Raw genomic sequence first — 21,653 nt, 5'->3', positions numbered from 1 at the left:
GTCCTCGACTCGACCTGCACCAGAGCATTTCTGCCACTGGAAAGGTTCCATGCATTGACGAACCTCATCACAGAAGTCTCTGTGTTCCCTTTGACTACAGCCAGGGATTCTCTGCACTTGCTGGGTCACATGGCAGCATGCACTTAGATGACCCGCAATGCCAGTCTCCGAATGCAGCCCCTGCAACAACGGCTGGGGATGGTCTATTCCCAGTCCCGAGACCCCCTGGAAAAGATTGTTATTCCTCAGGCAATACTCACCTTGCTGCGATGGTGGACCAACTGCAGGACAGTCCTCGAGGGGGTTCTGTTCAACAACCCCCCTCATTCCATCAAGTTGGTGTCAGATACCACGGACCTCGGTTGGGGTGCGCATGTCAGCGACCTCCAGATACAGGGAATGTGGTCCCTGGAGGAGGCAAAGTTGTACATAAACGTCAAAGAGCTCTTAGCGGTCCAGCTGGTGTGTGGATTCTTCCTGCCACACCTGTCGGTCAAGGTGGTACGAGTTTTGACAGACAACACAGCCTCGGTGTTCTACATCAACAGGCAAGCTGGAGCGTACTCGTCGGCTCTCTGTCAACAGGCATTCCATCTGTGGAACTTCTGCATCAGGCATGAAATCCATCTGGAAGCTTGTCACCTTCCTGGTGTCAAGAATATGCTGGCAGACCAGCTCAGGAGGGACTTCTCCTCTCACCACGAGTGGTCGCTCCATCCAGAGGTAGCCTGCATGATCTTCCAAAGGTGGGGAACTTCCTAAGTGGACCTGTTCACTAGCAGACAGATCAGGAAATTCCACTGGTTTTGTTCTTGGCAAGGTCTGAGCAAGGGCTCTCTCTCTGATGCTTGCCTTCCTGTTATGTTCAGGGGGCCTGATATACGCGTTCCCTCCGATTCCACTCATCAGGGTTCTGGCAAAGATCAAGAGAGACAAAGCGCAGGTTGTCATGATCGTCCCAACATGGCCTCACCAACACTGGTTCGGCACGCTCATGAACTTGTCAACGGCCCCTCCCTGGCCCCTGCCCAACCTCCTGGACCTGCTGTGACAGGACCATGGTTGGCGCCTACACCCCAATCTCAAGTCCCTTCACCTCTCGATGTGGATGCTGGGTGGTTAAACCCAGAGGAGCGGACCTGTTCAGAAGGAGTCCAACAGGTCCTCCTGGGGAGTAGGAAGCCCTCAACTAGATTGACTTGCCTGGCCAAGTGGATGAGGTTTTCCCACTGGGCATCTGAACGTGGCATCTTTCCCTCGTGTTCTTCCATACAGTCTGTCCTGGACTACCTGCTTCATTTGAGGAACTAGGACCTGGCACACTTCCATTAGAGGGCATCTTACGGCCATCTCCGTTTTTCACCTGCCGATCCAAGGACAGATGGTGTTTTCTCATGACATGACAGTCAGATTCTTGAGAGGGCTCGAGAGACTCTTCCCGCAGATGCAGGCTCCTGCCCCACAGTGGGATCTTAACTTGGTCCTCTCTAGGCTCACCGGTCCACCCTTTGAACTGCTGGGTTCCTGCTCCCTGTCTCACGTGCTCCCTGTCTTACTTCTGGTAGTAGTGACATCAGTGAGATGAGTCTCTGAACTTACAGCTGCAACCTCAGGACCACCATACGTGGTCTTCTACAAAGACAAGTTTCAGAGTAGCAGCTGTGTTAGTCTGTATCCGCAAAAAGAACAAGAGTACTTGTGGCACCTTAGAGACTAACAAATTTGTTAGTCTCTAAGGTGCCACAAGTATTCCTGTTCTTTTTACAAAGACAAGGTTCAGCTGCAGCCAAAGGTGGTATCCACTTTCCATATGAACCAGGACATCTTCCTCCCAATGTTCTGTCCCAGACGGCACAAGACCAGTGAAGAGAGACATCTTCGTGCCCTAGATATCTGGAGGGCCTTGACTTTTTATTTAGAACGTACCAAGCCTTTCTGTAAATCAGCTTAGCTCTTCATCGCTACAGCAGATAGGATGAAGGGCCATCCAGTGTCCTCACAGAGGATTTCCAATTGGATCATCTCATGCATAAGGACCTGTTACGACCTGGTGGGTTTTCTGCTGCCACCAATTGTCAGAACCCACTCAATGAGAGCGCAGACGTATTTGGCGGCCTTCCTTGTGCACATCCCTATCCAGGACATCTGTAGAGCCACAATGTGGTCCGTTGTTCACACGTTCATGGCTTATTATGCCATCATTCAGCAGGCAAGAGATGATGCTGGGTTCAGCAGAGCTGTGTTGCAATCTACACGTCTGTGAAATCCTGCCCACCTCCATGGGTTCTGCTTTGGAGTCACTTAATATGGAATGCACATGAGCAAGCACTTGAAGAAGAAATGGCAGTTACCTTTTCCATAACCCATGTTCTTCGAAATGTGTTGCTCATGTCCATTCCACAACCCAACCTCCTGCTCTTCTTTCAGAGTTTCCGGCAAGAAGGAACTGAGGGTGGGGGGGCGATGCCCCTTATATTGCACTATGTGGGCACCACTCCAGGGGGCATCAGAGCCATTCTTCTATGGATACTACTGAGAGAAAAACTTCTGGAACTGGTGCATGTGGCGAGCACACACACACCTAATATGGAATGGATATGAGCAACACATCTCGAAGAACACCAGTTACGGAAAAAGTAACTGTCTTTTCCTCAGAGTTGTCACCTAAATATTGACAATAAAGGTAGCTTTATCCTCTGAATCAGACAGTTAAAGTTTCATTTAATTTTTGCTCTACTTATTCATAACTTTGTCTTGCCTAGTAATGCCACTTTTCTGGCTGGAATAAGGAATAAACAACATATTCTAAGAAGCAAAAGTTTTGAAGCCATAAGGCCAGATTCTCAGCTAATGTAAATCATCATAGCAAAGGGTAATGATCAATTCCAGTGGAGATATGCCGAGTTTACACTAGCATAAAACTCTGGCCCTCAGTATAACTTCTCTGATGGAAATGTGGAGCTATTTCGTAAGAGTTGCTGTTCTGTCTACCCAATTGTTGATAAACATCTTAGTATTAGACATGCAAAGCTCAGTGATAAAAATATGTATCTAGAAAACCTGAACAAGATGTTAGGCACATTTTAATTTATTTATGTGAAAACCACTTGATATTTTAAGAGAAAAGTCTACTCCTACTATACCGTGCGCTCTCTTTATGGCAGTGCAAAAAGAAAGTAGGGCTGGAATCTAAAAACGCATGGTTATCTTTTCATTGGATTCAGCAGCACTCTGTGCAGCTCTTCACTTCACTCATATGAAGAGCCTTTTTTCAGGATACATGCAGGTCTCCTAACTTTAATCTGTTATATTAAATTCAGAGCTTCCTTTATCCATGTAGTGCTTTTGCAAACTGTCTGGTGTGCCTGCTTACCTGACCTCACCTGCTTCTTCCTAGCGCTATAAACAGGCCACCAGAACACAGCAGAAAAATGTCCTCTGAGTTGTTAGGATTTTATCCCTTTATTTCAGAAAGCTGAAGAAAAATTATCTGAAAGCTCTTTGACATTTTATTACCATTGTTTTGTTATTATATAGGCCATAAGAACTATTCTAGCTTTCCAGGAATCCAGTTTTCTTGATTGAAAAGAGTCAATTTTCTTTCAGCTTTGACTGTCCTCCTCCTCCTTAAAGGTGTCCTGGGATGAAGTTTGCTCATAGCTGGTTTAACTCTTCTCAATACATTGCCATTTTGATGGGTGCATTGAGCCTCTAAAAGGGTCAGACTTACTTGGAAAAGATGTATCTTGGCTCCTTCCCCCAGAAGACATTTAAAACCACTCCTCAGATTAGGGTTTTGCTCACTGAAGTAAAGCCTGAGAATCCAGAGATGACATTTTGTGTCTATTGAAGCCAATGGCAAAACTCTCATTCACTTCAGTGGGGACAGGATTTCACCCTATGTCCTCATAGTGTCTGGGATAACCTCCTGGTTCTGAACATGATATACATATGCCCAAATTTTCCAAAGGAGAAAGGGGAGAAAGTTCCAGGGTGAGCTCCATGGTGGTTACTCATGACGGCTATAATGCACAGCATGATGGTAACAATAAAAAAATGATAACAAATATTTGCTCACTGGATAAAAACAATCAGTAGAAGGCTTTCAGCAAGTTTCTTCTAGGCCTCTCAAAAGAAGTGGGTTTACCAGAGGGATTTCAGAGAGAAGAGTGAGCTATAGCTCACTTAAGAAAGATTTTCCACACGTAGCAGTTAGTGTGGAGGACAGTTAGATGATGGTTTGGAAGAAGTCGACAAATGAAATATCACTGAGAGTCGAAGGGACAGTGAGTGATACAAAAAGAATTGATGGCAGATAAGTAGGAAGGGGCAGAGCTATGCAGGGCCTAAGAACTTGAACTTAATATAGAAATACCAATAAAAATAATAATAATAATCCAGTATGGTTGTGAATAACTTTCTGTTTAATAGGATCTGCATGTGCAAATCATAAAATGGAAGACACTTTTAGTGCTGACATTACATCACATCAGATACTTCCATTCTTGCTATATTGCTGTGTTGATGAATGTACCTAATATTTTTATTGTTGTTTAAAAAAGTAGCTCTTTAAAAAAATAAACAACATGGTATGAAAATGAACTGGGTTTTCATCTTTATGTCAGTTAAAACTACCGACATTCCTCATTAGGTATTTGTAACTTTCTGTGCCCCGCTATGGAGGTTCTGCCCCACTTTTTTGTGCTTACGAAGCAGTTGGGTACCGACAATGTGTCTAACGCTCTTCAGCTTCCAAATGATAATATAACATTGTATAATATGAACAGTCATCAGCTCCCAAAATATAATCAGATTTTTAAAAGGCTTCTATTGGCTTCAGATGTTTCCTTTTGAGTCCATAATCTGTCTGTGTAAGAACCAGAGTTTAAAAATATAAATATAACATTTGCTGTTGCTTAGCAACAGCAGTGAACCTTGGGCAGCCTTGCTCCAATTAGACCCGTCTGGAAAGAACTCAAAGATGTAAAACAGCAGGACTCAACAAAGGTTGCCTTTGAATCTATTGGGGATGAAAGCTCATTTCTGCTCAAAACATCTTGTTCTCTTGCTTTTGTCTCAGTTAGGCCTTTCAAAATATTCTGAAGGGCTGAAGACCCCAGTTTGATCTGAATTCCTGACCATCACCAATAGGTCCTGATTGGAAACACTGGGACAGCTCCAGCAGACCTCCCAGTGTAATCAGTAGGGATTGCTTAGGGGGTACAGGACCCAAGCGTTTGTCTACATCATGGTTAGAAAAGATATTGAAGGAAAATAACAAAGTCCTCTGTTCCTTCAATAAACTATCTAGTTTGGGCTCATTCCTTAATATCGCTTGGATGAATAAAAACTCCCTGTTTTCTGTACTATGGAAGAAAACACAATCTGTGGTTTCATGGGTCCCTTCTGCAACATGTAAAATAGATTAATTCTATTTTTATTTATTGTTTACAGCCTTAATGTGTTTGTTTACATAATATTATAATATACCTACGTTTATCCTGTCTAATTATATTACCATGAAATGACTTTTCTCTGGGGATCTCAAAGCATTTAACAAAAGAGGGTAAGCGTCATTGTTCCTATTTTACAGATTACTGCATTTAAAAATAATAACCTTTTGCCCCCTCCTTTCTTCTGCACTGCTTTCCCCAACCCATGCATATACACCCATTATGGAAAAGGCTTGCAGAATTTATTAGAAATCTTATAATTTTTATAGACTTTTTAACCATACTATAGAATTTTATATAAAATAATCCTTGCTATAAATAGTTAAAGAAAGTGTGGAAAGGATATATTTCTCTCCTAAACTATATAGGCTTGTAGAGGAATTTGAATAGAAACCAGATTCATTTCTGTAGGACTTTATTGATTTATTGAATCTCTGCTAAATTCTGTAGAATTGTTTACCACAAGGCTCTCTCTGCTGAATGATCAGGCACTTTGAGGATTCTTTCAAGAGCTTTTCAGGTTAATCAAATGCTATTTCTGGTAGCTTTTACAGTATTCTTTAGTTTTACATCTATCGGTTCCTCAAGATGGTGCATGTACAGTGTTCTGAGATATTGCCAACTGTTATACTTTTTTCCTAATGCTCTAAAACAGACAGCTGCTGTGCCACAGTGTATAGGAACAGCAGGATCCTCCTCACCAGACTAATGGAAAATACAAATAGTAATATTGCAAAGCCAGAGGTAGGCATTTATCAGGTGCTATACTGTACTCCAGGTGATGTACTTTATGTCCTATAAGAAAAGCAAAGCACAGGACACTGTCCCTTTTGGAAATATGTTACAATTGAGCTGCAAGAAGGAAAAATACCAAGGCCATTGCATCAGTGCTAAACCATAGGGTAAAATGTCAAAAGAATTAGAACCAGATATCCTTAGCTCAGTATAAGTCTTCCAAATCCAAAGAATCTTTTCACAATAAATACAAATTGTAGTAGGAAGCCAAAGTCACTAAAATTTTGGACAAAATAGATCCATTCTGGACATTACAAAAGCAAATTAACATCCTCATCAGTTGTACTTTAGAAATGCTTCTGGATGGGTACCGTAATGATATGTCACTTGAATTCATATTGGAACAAGGGACTTGCCATGTTGTATCAGACCAGTCATCCGTGTAGTACAGTATCCTGTCTGTCAGTGACGAATACCAGATGCTATAGAGGAAAGCATAAAAAATGAGAGGTGGACATTTGAGGACAGCCTGCTCACAGAGGAAGCTTTATTTATAATCACATCAGCTAGCACCTGGATATGTGCATGTATACATACATGTGTATATTGATCCTATACAATTTACAGAATGATCTATTCATCTGGCTAATGAAATACAAAAAAAGCCCCATTAAAAGAACATTATTGGGGTTTCAGAGTCAAGCACTCAAAAGTTAGGAAATACCAGAATTAAGGTTGGGGCTTCTAGATCCACAGCGCAAATCTCTACCAATTGAGCAACTGGTAGCAGCAGTAGGTTTTTATGCTCCATGTGAATTTCAATAATTTTCTAGGTGCCTTAAAGTTAGGTGTAACTCCTAACTCCTTTTTGCGCATTCAGGCCTCAGGCTTTTGAAAACCCCACTAGGCACCTAATTCCCATTGATTTCAGTGGGAGTCGTGCACCTAGGAATTTTTGAAACTCCTATTGCATGGCTGTCTGCATCACTAGATGTGTAAGTATCTTTAAATATCTGGCCCTTGGGTACTTTTGAACATTTTACCCCAGATCAGTTTGATCTGTCATGTTGCTCCCCCTCCATGTACCTTTGTTAGCTCCCTCTGAATTTTTACACAGTCTTCTCTACTTTTGATAGAATTATAGTTATCCAGGTACTCTGTGGCAAGTAATGAAACCCTCTGATTGCCTACAGAAGGAAGATCTAAACATGGGGAATAATTGCTGAGTGAAGCAGATTAAGCAGACTCGAAAGGATTACTCACCATTTTTCTATCAATCTGATTTCTAAATCGGAATGTTATACACGCTAATTGAAAGCAGCAAACGTTGAGCTGAAAAACTGAGGCAGTAAGGTCTAATTGCTTACCCAAGACCACAGGAGGAGTTAGTGTCATAGCAAAAGTCATGTGCTTTGCTATCCAGACCACGCCTCTCAACAAATATTTGCACTACTTAACTGGGAAAAGAAATAGTAGCAGTAGATTTGCTTTCAAATAAACAGTTGTAGATGAAACCACATTAATGGGTCTTTAAGGACTCACAGCTGAAGATATACCTAAACTTCCTAACAAATAGCCTTTGAAATCTTGTTACTCTCTGCTATGGCTCCACCTACTGCATAAGAAAATGGATATTTAGAAAAGCTTCAAGGAAGATGCATTTAAGGCAGAGGTGGGCAAACTATGGCCCAGGGGCTGCATCCGGACCTTCAGACATTTTAATCAGGCCCTCAAGCACCAGCCGAGGTGTTTTTCCCACTCTGCGCATGCTCTGGCTCTGCGTGGCTCCCACAGCTCCCATTGGCTGGCAACCGTGGCCAATGGGAGCTGCAGGGGTAATGCCTGTGGATGGGGCAGCGTGCAGAGACGTCTGGCTGCTATTCTGCGTAGGAGCCAGAGAGTGTACATGCTGCTGCTTCTGGGAGCTGCTTGAGGTAAGTGCTGCCTGGAGCCGCACCCTGACCCCCTTCTGCACGCAACCCCCTGAACCCCTCAGTCCAGACCCCTCTTGAACCCCAGAGCCTTCACCCCCAGCTGGAGCCCTCACCCCCCCCCACACACACACACCGTTGCCCCATCCCATACCATTAACTCCTTATTTCTGGCCCCACCCCAGCACCCGCACCCCCAACCGGAGCCTTCACCCCCACCCCAATCCCCAATTTTAAGAGCATTCATGGCCCACCATACAACTTCCATACCCTGATGTGAAAGTTTGCCCACCCCTGATTTAAGGGTTTCCCTAAAGCCCTGTCTGAGTTGACTCCACTACATGTTCATTTGCAGAAACACCCAGTCTTTCAAATGCTTCCTGTTTCTGTTTTCATGCTGATGCCTTTAAATAAAATTGGGGAAGCTAAATTTAGAAAAAAAATGTTTCCAAGCAGAATAATGCATTCCCAAAGACAGTGTATTTCTGGGCAATGGCAGCAATGCTTCTAGTAGTTTAGTGACAGCTGCTTTTTTTGGAAGAATTGAAACTGATCAGGAGAAGTTCAGATTAGGAGGAGAAACTGCCAAGGATATTAAATAATGAATATTTGAGGAATTCTGCCTCCAGCCTCCAAACATCAACAGAGGGATCAAGCTGAACTAGGGACCAGTCCTGAGCAAGTCACATGAGCACTTGTGTGATCAGGTGTAAACATCAGCTTGGGTGTTGTACGTACCCAGATACTTGAGTGGCACCCAGCATCTTCATCTATTAAAATCTTGTACAATAAAAAGAGTCTTGTACAATAAAAGGTCAGAAATGAAATCAACAGAAGGGAGAGCAGGGAGAAATGCATTTGAGTATTTTCAGAAGAGGTGGTAAATAGATGTTGCTGAGCCACTGAGGTTGTACATCAACCTCAGCTCCATCAGTATGACACGCTGGGGCTAGAATAGCTTTATGTAGAATTTAAGCTTGCAGCTGAAGGAATGATTTGTGCTATCAGACTCACAGAGACTCACTGTGACTTGGAATCAGTAAAACGCTCAGTGGATATTAGTAGTGCCAGGATGACTGGTGACTAACCACATAATTTCCAGGCAGCTATTCGGTAATTTATCCACTACTGTGATTCTTGATATACTGCACAGTCCTACATTATTTGACCTATTTTTATTAGCCTCGTGCTCTTGGAGATTATCCAAATGGCCTTTCATAGAATATCAGGGTTGGAAGGGACCTCAGGAGGTCATCTAGTCCAACCCCCTGCTCAAAGCAGGACCAATCCCCAACTAAATCATCCCAGCCAGGGCTTTGTCAAGCCTGATCTTAAAAACCCCTAAGGAAGGAGATTCCACCACCTCCCTAGCTAACCCATTCCAGTGCTTCACCACCCTCCTAGTGAAAAAGTTTTTCCTAATATCCAACCTAAACCTCCCCCACAGCAACTTGAGACCATTACTCCTTGTTCTGTCATCTGCCACCACTGAGAACAGCTGAGCTCCATCTTCTTTGGAATCCTCTTTCAGGTAGTTGAAAGCAGCTATGAAATCCCCCTCATTCTTCTCTTCTGCAGATTAAACAATCCCAGTTCCCTCAGCCTCTCATAAAGCCTTTATTTGGATCAAATTCCAACTCCCAAGCACGGTGGCACCAAATCCTCTTTTGCACCACACTCTAGTGAAAATCTTTTAAAATCACATTTTATGCCACTTATTCTACTTTTGCATTCTAAAAAAGATTCCTTTGCCCAGCTGGTGTTAGTAACAAAACTATTAGAATGATATTAACACCTGTGGGCTACAAAGTAGTACAATTGTAGAATCCAAATTAAAAAGGGAGTTAAAAACCACATTTCGGCCATGCTGGTTTCTTCAGACGTCACCAAGGTGTCATCCCTGCTACTCATTCTTTGTATCTTATTTGCTTCCCAAGCTGAGATGGGGTCCATTGGTCAAACATTACCTGTGACTTTCCATTTTGTGTGTGTATATTAAATGAGGCATTCTTGGCTAACTTTCAGAACCTGAAGCAATGTTTTACCTAAGCAACAGTTCAGTGCGTGACTCTTTTCTCACTGATTTAGGCTGTACACAATGTAAAGGAATAAGGAAATAGCTGCATTCTGGTGCCATGGGCCAGATCTTCAATTCTGGTTAAATCACTTTTGTGCTCCTCCATCAGCACAGAGGATTCAGAAAGCTGTCTCAGCCAAACGACATTCTCCAATGGGGCAAAGCCATGTAGCAGGCCTTATCCACCCACCTTCCCTTTAGCACAGAGGGTTTTATATGGCAGAGCTGAAATGTAGCATGCTCTGGTGGTCCTGGGCTGGTAGAACATTCCCTAGGGAACCGTTCCAGTTGGTATTAAATATTGATAGTTTTGTGGCTCCTTTAACTTCTTCTGGAGACCAGTGCAGCCCCTGTCTATCCTCAGGATCAGGAGAGCTTAGAGGGTCTAGTTTTATCTCTTTGGGCTTCAAAGAAAAAAAGATGAGTTTCAAACTGGTGAGGCTAATTCTTACACCTTTTAACACCCTCCTATTGGTTGATCTTCCTGCTACTGCCCCACCCTTCCACTTGCAATTTCCAGCAACTTACACCAGCTCATAACTTCTGGAGCTTGATTATTCATTTCCTTGCACCTTGTGCCATCATTGACACTCAAAATTGTAACATTTCTCACCCACTTTGCACAGGTGTAAGGCCCCAGTCCTGCACCTGGGTGAACATTAACCCAGGTTAAACACAGCATACTAAATTGCAAAGATCAAGGCCTAAATGAGAACACAAGATGCAAGATACACCGCTGCTGATTTTCTCCCTGCAGGAGATAAGAAATAGCTGTGATGATTTTTTTAAAATCTGCCATCCCTTATCAAGCTTCAGCTCGAATCTGCTCATTCCTCCCTCAATCTTTTAAAAACACCATTTTTTTAAATTTAAAACCACAAGTGAAAGGTCATTGGGACTAGACAATTCACCCATATAGTTAAAGTGACTCCAAGGCAGGAAGCCCTTGACTTCAACAAAGCAAAGTGCTTTTCAGTGAATATACAGAATTCAGCAAGAATTAAGCAGAAAGAGCTTGCAGATTTCACTCTGAGAATATTCCAAGAGCTGCTGCTGCTGCTTGCAGAAATCTGGGCTGAAAATCTGTGGGCCAGAGAAAAGTTCTTGCAATCTATTAAACCAGTAGATTTAAAACTAGGAACATTTACTGCAAGCATTGCTGAGATTAAAGGAGAGTGTCTCCTCTGTAGAGGCCAGCACAGGCTTTCAAGCAATTCAGAAACGATTACAGTATTTTTGATCATAGAATTGAAGACCTGGAAAACAGATCATGACACACAAACCACAGAATAACAAGCACCATATCAGAGCCTGAAGACAAAAACATGATTAGATTTGTAACCAACCTGATTCTAAAGCAATGGAAGGAAAATGCCTTCAGGAAGTAGTTAGAGCAGAGATCCATCCTTCAGCCAAAACCCAACAAGGGGGAGCCTGTGTGCCATGATAATGGACATTCTGGGATTTTAGGATAAGGGGAAAGTTTCAGAATGTGCTGGGAAGCCTAGAAAATTCACCTGGGAGCAGTATTTCTTTTGCATCTTCCCATGACAAAGTTTTGGGAACAATAAGAGAAAGGAATATAGGACCTATTCCAAAGCCCTTTGGAGCCAATGGGATTCCTTCCGTTGACTTCAGTGGGCTTTGGATGAGGCTTTCAGAGAGAGAATAAATATCCTGGAAAGGAAAGGGGCACAAAATGCTTTCTTATTTTTAAGAATTCACCATGACTCCAATGTAATGTTCTTCAAAACCCTGCAAGAGGCTGACTTCCACTTTCTTCACTGTCTTTGTTAGCTTGAAAACAACAGGAAGAAGATTTATAGAACAAATCTGAGTTGTTGTGATGGTGGTGGTGGTTAAAATTCTTACTCGGGGTTACCTACTAGTCTCTCAGGCCCCACTCAGTTTCGCGGGCAGGGGGATGAGTGGAGTGCTTTTGTTTAGACTTCTTTATTCTTCTGGGACTATTTCTTCTGTATCAGTGATTTATTTGAGGAAAGACATTTGACAAAGGGGCCACAAGGCTTGCAGTTCTGGCCAGCTGAGGATTTCTGTGCTTTGGGAGGAATCCCCAGATGACAAAAAGCCAGCATTGGTAGGTCTGTACCATTGCCCCTTCTTGCCTGGGGCTATAGCTACAGGAAAGTAGATTACTGCTGGGGGAGTTCTGCACCATTGAACAATGCAGGATTTTGCAGAAATTAATGCGCATGCAGAATTTCCTTTTTTCCACACAGAAATGGGCTGCAGAGATGTCGTCCGCCACTATGGGCCACTGGACCCAGCAGAGCCCAACTCACACATAGAAGACAAGGCCGGGGGGAACAGAATAGGGAGGGAACTGGAGGGTTCCCAGCAGCGGCAATTCCCCACACACCCTGGAGTAAGGAGGCAGCAGCATGTAAGAAACTCCGTGGAAGCCCGGGACCCAGCATCAGGCTGTTCCTCCCTCTGGATCCCTGGGCTCTAGGAAGGTAGGGTCTCTGAGTGTCTGGGCTGGAGGGGCCCATAGTTGGGCTTTGGGGGGTAGGAATAAGGGATGTGAGTGTCTGGGTTGAGAGGGGCCATGGCTGGGCTCTGTGGGGAAGCAGGTGTGAGTGTCTGACCCCCTTGCTGGGCTTTGGGAGCGAGGGGGCAGAGAAGCAGGAATTGGGTTGTCATAGGGGTTTCTTTAACTTTCTAATCCTGGGGGAATTTTTGTGTGTATCTGTATTGTTACAGACATACTTGCTGACAGGAATTTTGAAATAAATTATCAAAATAATAGAAACTGGCATGATTATTTAGTGTTATTTTGACAAATAAAATTTGCAGAATTTTTAAAAATTGTGTGCAGAATTTTAATATTTTTGGCACAGAATATCCCTAGGAGTATGTATATGTAACTGGGTCATTGTTGTGTGCCCATGCTGGCATAATGTCTCTATGTGACTATAGCCAGTTAGCATAGATTATACTTGTAAGGCTTCTCTAAGCTATGCTGGATGCTTTTAATGGGATAATACCAGATTTTGATACCCTTACTTGTACTGAAGAGTATCTTGCTTTGTGAGGGGTTTCGATGAAATCATCGGAGTCACTTGTGAAGGATAACATAGTCTGGCCTACAAAGTTTGCCTATGAGTGAATGGAAGGACTAACTACCTTGATAGCACTTGCTTTTGATTCCAGTACATTCCAAATCTCACCCAGAATTTCTGAATAGCAGGACAGTGCCTCTGTTCAGTCTGTAGTGAGCATTTCTGCCAAACTGAACTTGCTTCATATTAAAGCTAGCCAAGCTATGAGCTATGGGTAATATTCATTATGAATCTAGCCTTCCTTTTGAATACAGAATCCACCAGTAGTGATTTTCTTAGAGTGCATGTGCTGGCCATGTCCATAGCTGGTGTAAATCAGTCTAGCTCCTTTGAAGCCAATGGTGCTATGTTCATTTGCATCAGTTGGGGAAAGGGGAAAAGGGATCATTTAAAATTGTTTGACACCAAGCAATTTGATTTTTAAAAATATTAAAAGTCTTTAGAGAAACAAGAAACGATAGGCCAGCTCTTACTAACTGTTTCTTTTATTGCCAGCTCAATGATGTGACTTCCACTGTTATAGTCACAGGTTTACTTTTACATACCTTAGCAGACCCTATGATTGAGACCTGGCAAAATAAGCACAGTTATTTACCATGACTATTTTATTATTAAAGAAAGGGAAGAAAAATTAAAGAGAACAAGACAAAGGATAAACTTCTTACTTCCGTTACAATCTCTTCTGTATGCCTCTCTGTGGAGTGCTTTGAGCAGAGATTACACCTTTAAGAATGGACCAGCCTTTCCTGGGGCACTTTTCTCTTGGCAAATTGAGACCAAAATCTGATTCCTACAAATTATTTTGTAGCCAATCTTAGATGTAGATGGGCAAAATAGTTTCATTTGGAAAAGGTGGACCCTGTTGGTCTTATTATTAAGACAGTGTATAGATGGGCAAAGTAAGCACTCTTACCAATCCAAGTTGAAGTTTTGGAGAGCTTTTCCTTGGTTGGTTTTTTTCTTGAACCTTCTCTGTTCTTGTTGTCTGTGTAGTAGCTTTCTTGTAGAAATAGGATGAGTTGTGAAGTGCTTGCTGTTTAAACAGGGTAGCAGAGGAGTGAGGAGTATCTGTGTGAGGAGTGGTCATGGCAGGGTTCTTAATACTCGTTTCCTTTTTCTTTCCATGAAATTATACAAAACCTGAACTCTTCTAGCTTTGTTTAGATTCAAAGTTGGTTGTTGTCACTCTTTCATTGGCTTCATGTCTCGTAGGTTTGGCTTAGCTGGCACCTTCAGCTCCTGACTATGTCATCTGTTTAAAGAATATGCAACATTTCTAATTGCCTGTTATTCTTGTGGCAGGAGCATTCCAGATAACCTTTTAAAGTTAAGAGTTTACCTTCTCTTTACTCGGTCCATTTTCTGAGCTAGTCCTTCAATTTTGTTAGAGTTCAACTGGAAATTAAATTCTGTTTTCAAAAAGTTCAAACTTTCCTATTATTTATAGAAATGTTTTTAGTTCTCAAAGTAATCCTTTAAAATTAAATAATTCTTAAAGTCTTTAACTTGATAATTGTTAAAGAAGTTGCTGATTCTTCATAACAGTTTTGGAGAGATGATTCTTCGTCTTCCTGAGTTGGGTTAGGGAGTTGCTTGAGCATTACCAGTAATTTCTTAATTTTCCATTAATATAAGTATTCTATATGTAAATGGCTTATTACATTAGTAATTAGTTTAGGTTATTAGAATCCATGTTGGTCCACAAAAGCTTTTTACCATTTACGTACAAATGACATTAGGAAATTATATTAAGAGTTTTGCATTTAGCTCACATATTTGCAAATATGCATTTCACCAAAGTGTTTGCCATGTCAACATTTATGAAAAAAAGAGTTGGTTTAAAGTATTTCTAGTATCTTTTCTCTAAAGTTCTAAAGACATAAGCAGAGAGGTTTTTCTTGCAAAAGGGTGCAGGTTGATAGAGACCCACTTTATCACTTGACTTACTGCTCTGATCATTCAAATCTTTATTCCTTTTTGCAATCAGTTTTTTTCCTAAAACATGAATGTTTTACATGGTTTGTTTACTTTTATGTCAAGGTCTTTAGAGTTACAATTTTCTGAGTTTGTATAGCACAGAGAGTAATAAACATGGTTTTATGGCTAAGAAGGGGTTTGTGTTTCTGACATTTGCTTGTGCTTCGGGACAGAAAGCTGTAACCTCCTGCAATTTCTTTAACCAGCATTTTATACCATAACTAACTAAACAGATACAAATATTGTTATATTTTCAAGTGTCTTGGCTGTAACATAATTGTAGCTGTATCTTAATATTCAGTGACCTAACATCAAACAAAATAAGTTATAATTTTTTTAATATCATTTGGAATCAGTATTGAGGTCTGGCCACCCCAGGATTCTGGCCTCTGATTGTAAATATTCACACAATAATTTAAAAATATTTCTGACTGGGGTTTGCACAGGAACTATCTTTTTAAAATGTACTCAGACTAGCAGGCCATATCATTTTCGATTGCCTCTTTGTTTTTTTCCTAGGCTTTTGAAAAAGGAAGAAAACTTTACTTTTATCCCTCGGTCCCGTGAAGAGCTTCCAGACAACTTTCCAAAGGAAATCCCTGGGATCTGTTACTTCCTGGAGGTCACAAGTGGGCAGAAGCAGCCAAAGCCCTCCATGACATCTGCCAGAGTGAGAAAGGTTTCCTACAACATTGGCACCATGTTTCTTCGGGAGACAAGCCTATGAAGCCTGCTGCAGATCAAAGACTAGTCAAAAAGCACAAGCCCAGAACTGGGTCATGAGAGGAAAGTTGGATATTCTTTTTATTTCACTGCCTTGTCGTGGACAAGCAGTAAAAGCTCTATCTAATGTCAGGCAATAATTATTTTAAAAGGTGGGTGACTGCTGTCAGTAAACAAACTGGAAAATGAAACAAAATACTTCTATTTCCAGAGGAATTATTGGTTGTCAATTTCAATTCGGCCCCTTTAAAAAACAAAGCAAACAAATCTTTGGGGTTGATTTTTGTTTGAACAGAAGTGGGTGATGGTTGTCTGTAGATTTGCACCAGCTAAGCAGAATTGAGCATCAGTTCTGATTATGCATTCCTACATTAATGTGTCGTTCACCAAGGTAACAATGTTTTTTAACTTTCAGAACAAACATTTCATACATATACTGTAGAGTGCTGTAACCTTCCTGGCAGGAGGAATATATAATTCAGTACAATATTGTAGGGATTTTACCTATTTTTATACATATTTCACTTTCTGGACAATTACATTCCATATACTATAAAATGAGTGAGCTTTTCAGAATAAGCTACTGTATGTTTCAGATATTCTCTCTATCAAAGCTTCTTATTATACAAGTGGCAAGACTTTTGACTTTTTGGCAACAAAAACATCAATATTTTGCAAAAGAAAAATACATTGATAAGTCTCCTTACATGGCTTTTACGGTTTAGATGAACATTGTCTCGCATATACAATAATATATAATGTTCAGATGTTCAGTATTTGTCCTACTAGTAACATGTGTCCAGTCTCTCCAGAAAAATGCAAACAAAGGCTTAAAGATCAATGTCTTGGTGGGTAAAAAAAAGTTCCGTTGCACCCCATGGGCCATATCTCATACCATCGATTTTATGTAGAAGTCCTTACGATGGATGATGTAGCCTATTGAAAGCAGCATCCAGCAGATATGGGAAGCACTTTGGGAGGGATTTTCAAAGCAGCTCAATCACAGGAATACAGGTTCCATTGATTTTTAGTGGGATTTGTGCTCTTAAATCGCTTTGGAATTTTTGAAAATCATGTCCGTTATTAGCAATGTTATGCTGGAAGTTTCATCTGCTGCTAGCTTGGCTGAAATGTTGCTGCTTTTTGTAGTGCAGAATAGATTAAAAGACATGTACAAATTTAAAAAGGGGAAATGCTTACCTTTAGTATAATGCAAATGACTGTTCAAAATTTAAATTAATCGAGATCAGTAAAAATAAAGGGCCAGATTCTCATCTATTGAAAATTTATGCAACTCTGTTGTCTTCAGTGGAGCTATGCTCATTTACACCAGGAGAGGATCTGGCCTCAAATAGTCATGTCTTCAGACAGACTTTATTTTTTTCTGATTTTACCCTTTCCCTTGGATTTCCTTTTCAATTAGCACTACCTGTAGAACTGCCTCTGCAAGCCTACCCATAGCAGGGTCCTATTCGTACAGACCAACACAGTTCTATGCTTAGAGAAAACAGTTCATTAGCTAATGTCTGTACAGTGCTTTTGAAGATGTGTAGCTCTGTATGGGCCTGATCCAAAGCCCACTGAAGTAAAAAAAAAAAAAAAAAAAAGCTCAAATTCACCAGCACCTGCTGGGTGCTGAGCAATTTTCAAAATCAGACCACTTATTTTGCCTAAGTATTGTCGTACGGTCCTAATTTGAGCACTTTTTAAAAAGAAACTTGGCCCTTGGGTGAAATTATCCCTGCACATTGTGTTGTGGAAGGGATAAAAAGAGTCAGAAACTCACGCCTTTGACCAACACTCTGTGGCAAGGGTGGGGAATCAGTCAGCACAGCCTCACCTCCAATCCTAGAATCTGTTTCATGACAACTCTGCATGTTTGGGGATACTTAGTTTCTGGGAAACGTGGTGGGGTGTGGAAGGGCCGATTCCAACCCAAAGGGATTGCCTCATGTAAGAGAAATCTGATCCTGTCACAAGGGTGTCCTGCTACCATGAGAGAGAGGGGACCTGAGGATTAGCACTGAGAATAGCTTTAACGCGAATGCCCGAACCATCCATGAATTCACTCATCCGCTAGTTTCTCCCATGGATCTCAGGGCATCCCTGGGGCTAGAGGTCTCTATCTCCTGTCTGCTATGCAGCAGAACAAATGCAGCTCTTCCTCCACCATCCAAAGGCTGACCCGATGAAAACTCTTTGGACTTGAGATTGCAGAGTTTCCAGCCTCACTGCAGACCTCTCTTGGCTTTCTGCAAAAGAGGACATGTTTTAGCCTTAACCATTAGCTTACACATGTACAGTATGTCAAGTGCATTTTTCATGGAATGAAAGCAGGTGGTATGAGCTAAAATCACAGATGGTGAAATGGTCCAATTTATCTACCCCACCTCCACCCCAGCACAGCTGTGGTGTTGCTGCCTAATTTATCAGTGTGCAAACTATTAAAGCAGCCAGTAATGTACATATATTGCACATCTATGTTTCTAACTTGTGAAATTTGAGACCTTGCTGACACATCTTCACTGTGCAGTAGTTTGATCTGAAGATAACAACCTCTCCTGACCCTACTGTTTCCTCTCATCACCCACCCACCCCGTCAATAGCTCATTTCATCATGGTAATTCTATGGAAAAGCTTTTATGGATAGGCAGATGTGATAGGCATTCTAATTCCTTTGGAAAATGGCATGCAGAAGGTAGGAATGATACCCTGAAGAAACCTGTTGCAAGGTGTCCTTCCAAGCAGCTAATTTATAGTAGAAGTGAATTTCTAATCATAGAGATCAGTGCAAAAACTAAAAATCGTTGTCAGCATCACCATGGAGATAATGGCAGTGTTTGCAAATAAATCTGCTGCTCCCAAAATCCGAGTAGATTCACACTAAGAATATACAATCTCTGAGTGTATAAAGGTGACACATCCAAAGCATCAGCAATGATGCAAAGTACTGTGTTATTTGCTTCTGTGTTATGACAAGTAAAGTTGATCAAAAGCTGCCTTCCCTAGAGAGTAATTTCCCTACCGCAGTGTGAGAGACAAGTGTGGAAAATTTCTCTGTGTTGTTCAATTTATGATTTATTCCTGCTGTAATACTGCTAGCTAGTTTTTAATTCATTTTTGTGGACGGCTCTGTAAAGTGTTAGCCAGGAACTCAGCAGGATGTTAGTAAGACACCAGACTCTATCAGTGAAGGTCACTTTTGGTGGAAGGGAAACCTTTCCGTGTGTACCTTTCATCTGTCTGGATGTTTTTCCTATGGGAGTGGGTCTTTTGGTTCCCTGGCTGATTTTGCGAGGGCTAGCTGGCATAGAGGTAGACCTGTGGGGAGTGCTGAAATCTGTGCAGAAACCAGATACTGGTTTTTGGAACCTCCCTTTCATCCACACAGTAAAAGCTCTTTGTATGGCCATGGTCTAGAAATTGCACAAGAGCTTATTTCCCTAATTGTAGGCAACAGCATCTGCTGTTTCGTAGCTTCCACAAGGATAAAATCTGTCTTCTCTGACGGTGCTGAATACAGAGGAACCAGCGTTACTCTTGTGTGCAGGACAAAGGGAAGGATACAGTGAGCCCAGCCAAGGGCTCATCAACCTGTGTATGCCATAGACTTGTTCTCTCAGGCCCCCTCTGCTCCAGTGCAAAGGCCTTTGGGGTGGAGACAATGGATCTACAACAATTAAGACCCACTAGTTGACTCCTCTTGTGAGAGGAACACAACAGCCACAAGGACTACACCAGTTGTGAGGCTGCAGTGTGAACCACAGGTCAGTGTGCCCTAAGAGGAAGGATTCCTTCCTCTCGCTGAACTTCCCCCAACCTACTTGCTGTTAGTCACATTGTGCATAGGCTTCAGGGACTGGCCCACTGAGCAAGGAAAAAATAGTGGTAGTGAAGTTAGAGTGATGGCAAAAGTTAAGTTCCAAGCCTCTGTGGTGCTATCTGCCATACAATGACAGGTTTTGACGTGAGACACGTCCTACTATACCAGTACACGAAAAGTGTGGTTGTCCTGCAGGATCCCAGGGCCTTTGACTTGTACAATTCCCGAGAGCCTGCTCACACTAACCGTGTTTGCCACTCTGGTTTTACTGTTCATTCCCACATCTGATTGCTGAGCAGAGTGTTTGTTTGGAAAGGCATGTTGAAGACTGGCAACTTGCCTCTAAAAACAAACCCAAAAGCTTTTAAACCCTATAAAACCTTTGATGGGAATTGTCTATTCAAAGGAAGAAATCCACAAAGTTGACTGGGTAGCTGGTCCCCATGCAGTACTTATTGTGTGCATGGGACATGTCATGATACTATAGAACCCAAACCATGCCACCTGCCATGACCTGCACATTTATGAGTTGTATCTTCAGCTTGTCTCCATTTTTCACTAACTTGCACGTGTTATCTCTGTTTAACACACACATATGCACATGAGATGCTGCTGCAAGTGTGATTAGGGTGACATGCTTCAATTCCCAAGCTATTTCAGTCTGCAGATAATGCAGTATCATGACATGTCCTGTACGTTTGGGACTTGCTACACTCTGCTAATCATTTTAACTTTGTAGATTTTTTCCTCTGAACAGACAGTTCCCCTGGCATATTTAAATGTATAAAAGCTATGTTGACTTGCACATGGATATGAAACCATTGCAAATTGTCAGTGCATATATCGTCACGTATAATTGCAGCTATGCTCTGAAATTCTTCAAACTACTCAAGTTGTCACATTCGCTCCATGCAGCCAGCCCTCTCTTATCCAACAGAAGCACTGAAAACTGCTAGTGCCTCCCCTCTTCCAAACGAGATATATTACCTGACTTCTGCCAAATGCTCAATTCCTGCTGAGAAAAGTGGAATTCATGCTCCAATATAATCTCGTTGCTCAGAGCTTTGCATTGCTGTTGTGATGCTCTTCTGCAAAGATTTCAACATGAAATAGCCTAGAGGGAGAAGCAGCAAATTAACAGCAAAACAAACAATATATTAAGGTTTGCCAAACTTTAGGAACAAAGTGGCCCTAAATGCATAAGAAGATGCATAAGAAGAACACACGCAGCTCATACATAACACCATAACTCAGATTCACACTCACATTGGATCATTTATCCCATGTTCCCGTTGGGATCTCTCTGCCAAGCATAAGTAGGGCTGTTCTAGCTCCTGTTCGTGCCAATAACAAAAGCACTACTGGTACAGCACGCTTGGCAGTCTCTTTTCTAGAGTCTCAGGACTGCAGTGCAATGTATGTTGCTGGCTGATGTGTTGGCAGAGGTGAGGGGGGGACAGTTTGCACAACAAATGCCCAACATCTGTCTGCTGAAGCCAGGGAATTAGTCCCTCACATTCACGTAAACTAAACATTCAGCCATGTATTTTAAAGATATTTTTAACAATGGTATTAATTGCAGTCATTTGCTAACAGCACTGCAGCAAAAACGTGCACACTATTAAACCTCTCATGAATGAGAGATGTTCTTAGCCTTGGCCATCAGAGATCATGCAGAAAAAAATCAGTTAAACAGTACATAATGGGGGGAACTTGATAGCTCAGTATTAGGATGCAGAGCATTCACCTCTACAGTAAGTCACTGGTTCACCTTCAATCCAAATCATTATCACTAGGTCATTGCAGTGGTTCAGTGGTCTTTGCAAAATGACATAAGTGGTCTTAGTGTGT

At 41.8% G+C, this 21,653-nt stretch overlaps 1 protein-coding gene across 1 annotated transcript in view; it reads left to right on the top strand.

Annotated features, from left to right (window-relative positions):
- GUCY1A2 (guanylate cyclase 1 soluble subunit alpha 2) overlaps nt 1-17,548 on the top strand; it is a 285,190-nt gene extending 267,642 nt beyond the window's left edge. The window contains exon 8 of the mRNA XM_030560712.1: nt 15,776-17,548. Coding sequence (XP_030416572.1) covers nt 15,776-15,983 — 208 coding nt within the window. The 3' untranslated portion in view covers nt 15,984-17,548. The remainder of the gene's footprint in view (nt 1-15,775) is intronic.
- The last annotated feature ends 4,105 nt before the right edge of the window (nt 17,549-21,653 follow it).

Source organism: Gopherus evgoodei, chromosome 1, assembly GCF_007399415.2.
Source record: "Gopherus evgoodei ecotype Sinaloan lineage chromosome 1, rGopEvg1_v1.p, whole genome shotgun sequence".
Lineage (NCBI taxonomy): Eukaryota > Metazoa > Chordata > Testudines > Testudinidae > Gopherus > Gopherus evgoodei.
Note: the sequence above shows the minus strand (reverse complement) of the source record. Positions and strands in the feature narration are given on the sequence as shown.